Below are 12,508 nucleotides of genomic sequence, written 5' to 3'. Positions count from 1 at the left end.
TTTTTCTCTGGAAAGCTGCCAACAATGCCCCCTAAGGGATTATTATTTGAATAATGGTCTGTTGCACACGGGAGACGCAGTGTTTCAAAAGTGCTTTTCGTCTATCTCTTTTATTTTTGTTCCAAAGTCTGTGTATGTGTGTGTGTGTGTGTGTGTGTGTGTTCGTTTTCGGTCCGTTCAGCCTGTTTGCTAACCACCGCCATCACCCTGTTGACAAGATAGTCACTTTCGGCGGCGATTTGTTAACAAACAGACCTTTTGGCATTCGCGTCCGATTTATCTTGTAGTGACACACAATTTTTCTTCATCAAATTACCTTTACCACCCTATAACCGCACCACTGTACACCTACCTACCCACTTACTGGCTACTACGATAGGTATAATAAATAATAATATTATGTTTTGATACTAAAATATAATAATACAATATAAATTGTATATATTATATTATTTTTACGACCGCGTCAGCAGATGAGATATTTTATATCTACCTAGCAAACGGCAATCGGTAACCGCGCTAACCCAAGGCCCATTAGTCCCATTATGCTACCTAGAAAACGATCCGTTGTTATCGTGCCGACACCTTTTAACGCCCATATTGGAACGTTACCTACGTTATTCTCCGAGATAAATGTCTTAATGGAAACGTTATTTTTCTGTTTTTACAGTGTTTTTTTTCTAGTTAAAATTAAACACAGTCGATTGAACCGAACGAGAAAGGCGGTAATATCGTATAAAATAAAAATAACCTTTAGACTAATAATAAACATTAATTTATTTTCTAAGAATAGAACATATTCTTATATTTATTTTTGTACACACTTCAGAGGTAACTTGGGGCAATTTTTTTATGTGGACTTTATGTGAAATTTTAAATTAATTTACTAAAGTAATTCGCTAACAGCGATAGTTATTTAAAACGTGATGATTGGAATTTAATTTTAAGCTTAAAATAATAATCAACTTTGTATACAAGAAATCATGGTATTATAATATTATGTTATTGATTGGGCTAAGCGAAATAAATGTCTGTTGTCGCCAGATTTCCGTTACTTGGTTGGTTAGTTAAGATTAATATTAGTTTATGAAACAAAAGTACGATATGTTTAGTTTATGAACATTGATGCCCTATAAAGCTGTAAATAAAAAAATTCATTATAAAAACATATATATTTTTTAATTAATTGTAAATAATATGGTTTGAAAAAGTTTACACGTACATAAAAATATATAGGTTAAGAATCTTTTTATGAATTGAAAATATTTCATTTTTATATTTTATGGTCTAAATGTCAAATACAACAACAACAACAACAACAAAAATTAACAAAGTAAAAATTGTATAAAAAAAACCTATATCACCAAGCATATAATATATTTGTTAAAGTTTCATTGTAGATGTCCCGAAAAAATATAAAAAGTAACAACACTTTAGAGCATATGAGTCTTCTGGTTTTTAGTAATAAAAATGTAAATCGAACCGTGACTATATATTTGTTTTAATAATAATTTATGATTTATTTTCAACTTTGTATATGTTATTGATTAAAGACAATTTTCAAATAATAATATTTTAGAATTTTTAATTATAGTAGTTCTTTTATTTTATATATTATTTATATTATTATTATATGTAAGTTTCACGGTATATCTATATTATAATAATTATTTAAAAGTGTTTTTTACTGAACATAGAATCTCATGATAAAAGTCTCATTACTCGTTGGTACATTAATTTCAAAATTAATTAAAAACTATGCTTTTAGATTTTAGTCTCGTCATCATTATGGTTGCTATGTAATCGCCGTACCCGCACCTGACAAACTAGAACGTTTTAGAAATGAAACTAAATTGTTATTCCTCACAGCGTACCTATAGTAAGCCACGCTGCCACGTATTTCACCCCCCGAGGAAAAGAAAGCAACTTAAAATAATCGTTAGCCAAGAATGAGCTTTTAAGTTGACAACTCGCCGACGCCGGCAACCACACAACTACGTAGTATAGGAAAGTAATCAATTTCACAGATTACATCCGCGTTTCGGGTACATACCGGATTTCGGAAGATTTCCACGAGTTATACCATGCGTAAGTATAGTTCAGTGGTGGATTTAGGGGGGGGGGGGTGTAGCTAATGCACCCATCGTTCCACAACTTTTTTTTCAATTTTCAATTAACTTCTTATTAAGATATCAGTTATCACAACGTACGACTAAACGTATTTGTAGACTGCGGCGTACTACCATAAAATAGGTTAAGTTTGTTTTTACCATGAAGTTGTTCGTACTTATAAGAGCATTGTTATTATAAAACACCTCCCACTATACGGGTATACTATACTTTTTTATTGTTTTTTTAGGTTATTTTTATTTTATATACGATACTACCGCCTTTCCCGTACAGTTCAATCGACTACGTTTGATTTTAACTAGAAAAAAAACATAGTAAAAAACAGAAAAATAACTTCCCATTGGGACATTTATCTCGGAGAATACGATAATATACCATAATATTATACCTAACCTACGCATCGACGATGGAAGTGAATTGTAACAACCTGTACGACCTCATATATTATCCGACAAGTTTGTCATACCAAACTTAATCTTGTCCGGTTGCTGTTTGGACGGAGTTAAGGAACAATAATACAACAATCGGCGCGACAGTATGTGATGATTCATCATCGGTACTATATTATATACCTTCTACCTACACCACTGTGTCGGTGTCGTTTCGGCGTTCCACATTATAGTAATACACAGTTAAATATATTAATGTTTTCCTGCAGTATTTGGTGGTGGTGCAAGGCAATAATGCATTTTAATAAATAATAATACTATCGTTACGTACGATTTTAATACGTTTTACGTCATCGGCACTTCTCCGTTGACCTGTCGAGTATTATACATCGACGTGCGTATCGTGTGTTTGTCATGTTTGTAAAATTTGACTTTCGACTGCAGAAATTTAAAAAAAAAAAATGCAATAATAGTTAAACCGGTAAATGTGGGTATGGTTTTTTGGTTTGTTTTTAGAGGACCGTCTTTGAAAAACAAAAAACTAGTCGCTTTTTTCTATCTACTACTCAAAAATGTCCGCGAAACTCATTGTTTGGGATATTTAATTCATCCAATGCATAGAAAACTTGATTTCTAATTTGAGATTTAAATACTCATTTTGTTATACCTCAAAACTATCAGAATCCTCCAAAAATCCTAAATAGCAGTATATTCTATAAATAAAAACTTGAAAAAATAAATCAAAAATATATTATTATTATTAAAAAGGAATTTCCTCAAAGATATATATCTCCTTGAGGTTAAAAGTTTAAAATTATGTCTCGATCCTTAAAAATGAACCACAAATTCCAATTTTGAATAACCTTAGAATTATAGATCAATGCATAAAACAAAGGTGTATTATTATTTCAATACTTTAAATTTAATAAATGTAATAATATTTAAGTTCAGTTTAATGATAGGTTTTTTCACAAAAATAATATTTGTTATATTTATTATTTATTATTAAATGCTATTATTAGAAAATATAAATTGTCTATCAAAAATTCAAAACCTAAGAATATTCACGAACGTCAGTTTAGTTTTCTAAAAGAAATTTTATATTGAAAATTAAATACGTTAGGTAAAAAAAAAAATATAAAGTAGCAAAAAACTTGCAAGTGGGGAAGCTGCAGCTTCCTCTCATCCTCTCCCAACAGCATGATTTTAATATTATCTTTGGAAACGTATTATTTATTTCTACTAAAATTAAACTGTTTACGGATTTGTTTAGTGTTATATTCGATTGAAAAACAAATCAAAAATCAGTGGGAAAAATCGGATCTCCGCACAGTATAATGGGACACAGCAAATCGTCCTTTTTAAATTTTGTTACACTGCAAAATGTTGACCGCAACGGGACGTAACGCTGAAATAAGCGAAAATCCCGTAGGTATAAATGCGAATTTGTGTCTCTGGCCACAGCAGCTTATACTCGTAGAACCCAAACTTCATCTCGTCGACGATAACGTAAGTGTTTTTAAAAAATGTTCCAGCCATTTCGTATATCTTGTTGCAGTTTACGTCATGGACACAAACAAACACGCCCGTGTTGTTTTTAGAGTTATTTTGGAAAGACGCAGTGTGTGTGTGTGTATGTGTTTATATATATTATATACCTTGAACCGTTTCGGCCCTCCGTCTCCTCTTTCTCTTCCACCTCCTCATTTATACGGTTCCATTACCCCTAATAAATCGTAAATAAACAAATAGTTTGCCTCGTACCTCGTATAAACAGCGGTGAAACTATATAATATGTACGAGGTCCTTACACGCCACCGAAGTCAACTTAATGCCGCCCTTCTTACCGATCCAACCCTTTAAGCGCTATCGAAAAACTTGGCTCCATACCTGTCTTATAGGTTAGTGCATGTAGTTCCGAATCCGAAGTTTATGTCGCGAGCACACAACAACAAACCGTGATAGTACCCCCATGTCCACCGCAGAAATGGATAAACAATAACGATGAATGTGTGTGTACACTGTACATATACTTAGTATGATAGTACCTATATACCTATATTATAATATGTGGTCACAGACAAGTGATAGGAGCATATTATTATTCTAGAATAATCTAAATAAATATCGAATTTATCTGAGTTCAGCTTTATAGTTGTTGTAGTCGGCAAGGTTTTCGTCAAATTACTTGACAGATATACACTGCAGGGCGATGAGCATGCTCCCACCCGTTTTTTGTTTTAATAAACAATGCATTTTTTGAATTTTAAAGTATACTTGAAGCCCATATTTTCAAATAGTTATACATTTATTATGTCAATCTAAGGATTGTCCTGTGACAATATAAACATGTGATTTTTACATTCAAGGACCACCCACTTTCACAGTTAAGCGTTTTGTTTAAAAATGTATGTATTACAAAGCAAATCAAAATTCAAAAGAGTAGGTAGTTCTTAATATTATTGAGCTCTATTATATGTTAGGGATAATATTCCATGATAATAGATTTAAATATATAGGCTTATTATAATATTTTAGATAACATATTATGATGATTTAAAAATTATAGTAACATTAATATTGATATATCAGCATTTTATACTTGGAAACATTGTCAAAATATAATAAGTAAGTAGTTACTTGGCTGATTATTATAAATATTTTATAGTTAATGTACCTAAAACCATTAATAAGTATCCGTAGTAAATAAAGTTTAGTAACTGAGAAACTGTTCGACTGCATTATGGATGCGCCAACATTCTCAAAACAAGTATCTGTTAAACTATTTACAGTAGACAAAAGTGGTTCTAATGTGTAAAAAAAAATACTATACACAAGATATATTCTCCTTAAATGGTATAAACAGTCTAAAAATATGAAAACGTGGTTTTTAAAATTATTTCAAAAATCAAATGACTGCATTATAAAAGGGTAGGACAAGTGATGCATTGTCGATCATTCTCCGTGTATAATATAATATAAAGCAATGGATCGACTGATGTTACTGCAGACAACGGTTTACCTATAATATTATAATAATGTCATATGTGATATACAAAAACATAATAATAATGTGTATTGATTATGTTGTGATTGAAATTTATTGAATTTTAAATGTTGTGAGAAAGAAAATAATATTATTATTATTATCGTTTTTTTTTTCATTTTGTTTATAAGAAATTGTTGACAATAATAATATGAAAAACATTAATTGTGTGCCGTTGAATATGAGAGTTCATATTGTGTAATATAATAAATCTACTGGCATCTATATCGGTAAAAGTCATATTATCATTATCAATTATGCGAAAATTGAATATTATAATAATACACAACGCCTGCATACACCAGCTACGTAATAAAAATATGATAAAAGCTCCAAATAAAATCGAGACAGCGCGTGCGGATCGTGGATAGGTTGTGCTTATACCTATATTATGATCTTCGCCCCCTCATGAACGGGAAAATGCAAAACCGAGGAAAATCAAGACAATAATATATTGAACGTCGTCCTCGTGATTGTCCACGGAATACCTTCAGATGCAGCGCCGGAGTGTGTATACAGCTGCAGGTTAAACAAATGCACGGTCCAACGGCGAACTCGGATTACCATTAATTAATAATGTTTTAATAGATATTGTAAAGACGTTGTTGTGTTCTAGGTCATGTGGCCGTATTACAATCATCCCTACTTGGACCACTGTCAATATGAAAATCTTATTATTGTGTGCCCGTGCGCGCTATTGTGTTGAGTGCCTTTGGGTCTGTCGTCCAGTGTACCTATATATATTATTATACAGCTTGTGTCACGGCTATCCGTTAATAATGGCGATGGCGCCCGAAATTCTGTTCCCTGAATAAGTTATGCGGTTTCAGAATGGATGTTAGCATCAGGCCATGTTCGGTGTTTCGAGATAAATTGTGTATGACGTTTATTATGGAGGTATAGGTACCTAAGATTAATAAGAACAAAAACCAATACACAATTCGCACACACATATTCACATATTATTATGTCATAATGATGTAAAGAGCAAAAACAAAAAAAAAGTAATTGAAAACAAAAACAAATGATTGGACTACAACAAAAGTTTGGTTATTTCATAAAAAGACATATTTTTTATTAATATTTGTATCAGTATAAAAAGCTATTTCTTATTTTTGATTTTGGGCTCAAAGGTTTCGTGAAATTTTCGGTCAGGAAAACAAATTGTCACTAAATTGTTTTTAATTTTACCTGTTGAATATTAATTGGTCGTTTAAAATGGATTCGTTTCATTATTATATAATTACGTTCATCGGAAAAATGAAAACCTTGAAACGCATACAACCAAATTTATGAATGATATTTGACAAGTAAAAAGGTACGTTACTCTAAGCAAATATTAATACACACGATGAAATGGGAGCATAATATTATATTTTTTTAACTAAAATATTATAGTATTCGATGCTTCTGAATTTCGAGACAATCTCTTCGAACTTTAAACAAACTATATAAGTTTAACTATAGCGGTTTAACGGTCGTCGTTAGATTAATTTAAATTTCTCCGTCGACACTACGGTACAATGCAGTTTAGTACCTATTCATTAAGATTTTTGATCATTTTGTGGCGGAATCGTTGCATGACACGCGTCTTCGTCGTAAATCGTCCTGATATTGTACGCAACGAAAACGTCCAGTTTCCGCGGCATTACATTATAATGATTATTGTAGATAACGTTACATTTTGGTATTTACCGCGAATAACATAGCGTTTCGCTCTGCTCAACACCAATCGTATGATTGATTGTGCCCGGCACCTATAATCGCGCCGGAAGAGCTTAATCATAAACGCAATCAGCATTTTTATGTTGCGACGACGCGCGCTTTCCGTTTTCCCGTTAAATCTGCGACACGTGACTGATGCAGCGACTGTGGCTAAGAACAACCACAGATGATATATAGATTTTTGTCCGATGCGTTTTTCCGAAACGGTAGTTTGCTTCAACCCACAGAGACGACCACAACAGCTGACAAAATAAATGAATCAAGTACAAAATAATATGTCCCACATAATTTTTAATAATATCGCGATTACATTCGAGCATATTATTATTATGATGCACGCTGCACATTTCTGAGTAAAAAAATATGTCTCCCCACTCCACGGACCATAGATGACGGAGAAATAAAATTAAATAGAAAATATATTATAGTTTATTATTTGTGATAAGAACAGGGTTAAGTTCGAGACGCTGCACATTTCCGGGTAAAAAAATTTACCCAATATGGAGTCGCGTCGCAGTCGTCGAAAAGACAGCGGGAAGTCCCGTATATTGTAATATCGCAGAGAAACGCTGAACTCTTTTCTCGACTTGTGGTCGTGAGTTATGACACATATTCCTACGAGCGAGGAGCAGGTGATAACGTGATAATGTCGTGTTCTATAGACCCACCGCCGACGCCACGATTAAGTGCGGGAAACTGCGCCGCCGTAGAATTTTGGCCCCAAATATTCCGAGTTTTCCGTAAGTGCGACAAAAATTCGTTTTGATGTTTATTTTTGTAAATCACAAAAAATGCAACAACGAGTGTTAATAATTATAATTATTATTATTATTGATAACGGAACCTTAATATTTCTAAAAAACTTATCGTTTATATATTAAACTTAGAAATGGAATTAAACGAACAATGTGACGATCTGTTGACGATTTAATTAACAAATTAAATGTATAACTCATGAATTCATGTTAAAACTGCTACCACGACGTAATAATATTATTTTTATTCCATAGGTTTAACTGTCACAACTCGTTTATTGGTCCGCTAGGAGCTGGTTTCAGCGAAAAAAATGTATATACTTATGTGTGTGCCAGCTCAGTGTTATGGTCATGACCAAGGCCTAAAGGGTAAGTTAAAGAGGGTTTCGACTTTAATAGTAAATATCAGTTTTTTTTTAAAGGGTTTCTACTGTATTCATTAATTATTTAAGAACACTAAAACCGTCTATATGGTCGTGTGAATTTTCGATGATCCCTCTCTCTCTTACACACACACACACTCTGTCTCTCTTCCTCTCTCGTTTTCTCCGAAAACTCTGTGGGGAATCATCGCAAAGTATAGTGCTCCGGCAACTACGGGGGAACACGTCACCTCTGCTCTCGGCCAGAAGCTTCGCATAAATATTAAACACCGTGCGGGGTACTTGTGTCAAATAATTATTATTCGTACCAATTGTTATATTCGTCCCTACTGCTGCTACAACACACGGACGAAACGCTAAGTGTTCAGAGATCGCTCGCTCCCAGAGGATTACTTTTGCTTTTTAATCGGCGTTCGCTTTTAATGCGATCGATGGAGACGTATCACGACGTATTTATAATAATATATTATTGTTATTAGCTACTATTGTTATTAATATAATATACGACGTCCGATAAGATTTAGGTGAGCAGTAAACTCGTTTAGTATAAGTGGTGAAGTTTTGAATTCGTTGTTTACGTAAACAATTCTATTATAACAGCGAATATTTCCGTCGTAATAGTCGTGCTTTTCTTAACTTAAACTCTGACTTTTTGCGATCAAAACCACCACGCTATTCGGGTATTTATATTGTTTGGTTTATTGTATGTAATTTATTTTTTAATAATGACGTTCTTTTTAATTTCGGTATATTCAATAATATAATATACAATATATTATTACATACACATATGGTACGTATATAATATTATGTACAAACGACATTAGATCGTACCGGTTATATAATACGTATTATGTACCTATAACTAGGTATGTTATATGTTTACTGAGACCTATAGCTTACCCAATATCTCGACAGTATGTGATATCTCCCTGGGTTTCATGGTTGCTATTTGGCACACGTAATTTCCTGCGTCGTTTGTTTGAATATCACGGATTTCCAGGTTATTGCCGTCCACTAGACGTATCCTTTCGTCTGGAGACACCTTAGTGCTTCCTGCTGTTAGCACCGCAATTCCTTTTTTCCACGCCAAAATGAATACTCCTAGAAAAAAAAAACATAACAAATATGTAACTATGTGTGTATACGATGATATTATGGTTAATTCTTGGCAAACACAAATACGATAAAATAATATTATATAAGTACCATTTGTTTTAATGGGAGTTATTTTCTTTCAAATGCCGACATATCACATTTCAGCACTTTTGAAAGTTTCAGATATTATTATGTAAAAATGCTTTTCATAAATCTGCCCGGTTGTAAACATTTTAGTCTGTATATACATATAATAATAATATCATATATTTTCAAAATAAATTTCTTCGATTCCATTTTGTGCATATAACACTAACGTTTTTTTTTTAATTTACAATAATAATTGCATTATAATTTGATAATAAATGGTATCATAGTATATCTTTGATCGATATAAACGTATAAAGACTTCGGTAAATAAATTATGTTTCATAATTTTTTTTTTTCAAACGTATATATTTGTCCTTATTTTATGTGTATTTATTATTTTATGGATCCGCGATTTTTATCCAAACCTATACATCTTGAATTTAATGTTTAACCGTAAATGAATAACGTAGAAATCGTATTTAATAAAAATATATATAACTTTTATTGGATCATATAAAAACGCAGACTTCAATATGAAAATTCCAGTTTATGGCGGCGACAAGAACTATTATTTCGAAAAAATAAACAGAACGTTAATAATAATAATATAATTCAATACATTGCTGCGGTGGCTTATTTTTATGCGCTAGAAAAAATTGTTTGCCTAATTAGAATGCGGAAAACTAGAAAGAGTTAAAACTGTTCAGTTCAGTTGATTGATGGTAGTTATACGTTTCATAAAAATGGGTCAGCCAGGTTTTCGGACGGAAGTATAATTAATTACAGATGTTCGCAGTCCCAACAGATTTTATTGCTCTCGATCCGTCAACGAATTATGGAGAAAAAAATGTTTGGTTAGGTAGGTATAATACGAAACAATACAAATAGAGTTTAATTAACGTTTGTGTGACAATATTGATAATAATTGGTTGACTCGCGATCATCACCTAGTCACCATTTCGATTTATTTTTACCTTTGTAAAAATAATTTACGATTATGCAATCAAATTTACTGAATATAATATTAATTCAAAATTTTTATTTATAAAAAGTACCTAGAGTTTGTACTTAACTAAACGAATTTAATTGATACAAATCTAAAAAAATAACAATAATCATGAACTGTTATAATTATAGGCATATCGATGAATTTAACATTATTATAACCTTAGAAGCCCTAAAAAATTTGAACTTCTGCTTTTTCATAAATATTTTTACGTATAAATTGTATACACTTAAAAAATAAATAACACATTTTATAACAATAAAAATATTATAAAACTAAAGTTTTCTATAGTTTTTACTAAAACTTTTGCATAAATTTAACTCTATTAAATATTGAAACAAATATTTAGGAGTATTATGTTTTGAATTAAAATAAAGCATTTTTTTAGTTAGTAAGTTACTGTCCAGTAGGACTTTCTAGTAAACGGAAAAATTCATTTTTAATCTATTCACTATAAAAAATATAATATTACCTATCGTATAATATTATATTCAAACTCTCAACAGAATATAATATTATTTATGATTAGTTATGTCTAATACGTCTCTAGAATATAATAATCGACGAAATGTTTATGAAATACCAGTGACTGCATATAATAAATATATACTGCAGACCACACGCGTTCGAGACTTCCAATTTATAAATTTAATAAAAATTGTGAGATTTACTCAATAGCTGCTGCTGCTGTGCGATTCAATATCCGCCACTCCTCGACGCTGATGGTACGATGTAAGTACACATAATAAATACTACGCGTATGGCGTGAGTTCCTATACATACAATATGTAGGTATACCGACAACCGGAAGTATTCTGGGTAATATGATTTTCTAATTAAGTACTGCTCGACTATTTACCACTAGTTGGCTGGCGCTTTAGCCGCCGGGAATAAATACAGTGGCAATAAGGGACAATGTAATGATGAATATTGAAAGTATGCAGTTAGCTTTATAATATTATAAATTGCCGTGGGTTTTAAAACACGATGAATGAATACGAAAATTGCACTTTTGATGGATGGGTTTTTGATTCACCTCCGCTGCAATGGAGCGAAATAGTATAGTGAAAAGTATGCATAAATTCGTATAATATTACAGCGGAAGCCTTACTATTACTACCCCCACCCCACGCCCTTCAGACGCACATTTTTATATACTTATATATATATATATATATATATATATATATTTATGTATATACGACGGATGGCTCTCGAAATGAAATATACTTTTTTCTTCAAGTCATCATTGTGTAAATACCATAGTGGCTGTGCGCAACAGCAAGCGCGTAGTAATATCTTGCGTGGGCGAAGACGATTTATCGAGCTGAGGGAGGAATGGTGGAGGTTTTATACGAAAAAGTGTTTAGAAAATATATATAAATGTAGACTCGAATATAACGAAAATCTAGCGGAGGCGGTATCAAGAAAGTGTTGGATTAAAAAGGCACTTATGGAACGAAAAAACCTAAACGCATTACGGTTTGGACATAACTTTATCCGAGCTTGGGTCATGGTACGGTATCATTTAAAGCTGTCAAAGTCACAGTTTTAATTTATATAGAAAAATAAACGTACTTACATATTGTGTAGTATAACTCGTCTTATGGTTCTGTGAAATATCTTATAACTCGTTATTAAATTGTAGAATAATGTATTTTGGAACGTAAGAGTTGATTTAGGTACCTACTCAAGCAAATAAAATATAATTTTTAGCCTTTAGGACCTTACCTAAAGTTTAGATTAACATTAATGTTCTGTAACATTTTGGAATAGTAGGTAGATAGGTAAGGTAGGTTGGTACCTATTATAATATATTACTAGATAGATTAAGTTATTTCGGTAAAAGTATTTATTGAGTAAATTATTTTGCCGTTTTCTAAACA

At 31.9% G+C, this 12,508-nt stretch overlaps 1 protein-coding gene across 2 annotated transcripts in view; it reads right to left on the bottom strand.

Annotated features, from left to right (window-relative positions):
• The window catches only part of LOC100159428 (neural cell adhesion molecule 1), a 181,722-nt gene that overhangs the window by 14,298 nt on the left and 154,916 nt on the right, over nt 1-12,508 (bottom strand). For both annotated transcript variants that reach the window (XM_008180748.2, XM_008180747.2), the window contains exon 3: nt 9,332-9,532. In XM_008180748.2, coding sequence (XP_008178970.2) covers nt 9,332-9,532 — 201 coding nt within the window. The remainder of the gene's footprint in view (nt 1-9,331; nt 9,533-12,508) is intronic.

Source organism: Acyrthosiphon pisum, chromosome X (assembly GCF_005508785.2).
Source record: "Acyrthosiphon pisum isolate AL4f chromosome X, pea_aphid_22Mar2018_4r6ur, whole genome shotgun sequence".
Lineage (NCBI taxonomy): Eukaryota > Metazoa > Arthropoda > Insecta > Hemiptera > Aphididae > Acyrthosiphon > Acyrthosiphon pisum.
The sequence above is the reverse complement of the archived record's forward strand: the minus strand, read 5'-3'. Positions and strand labels throughout refer to the sequence as shown.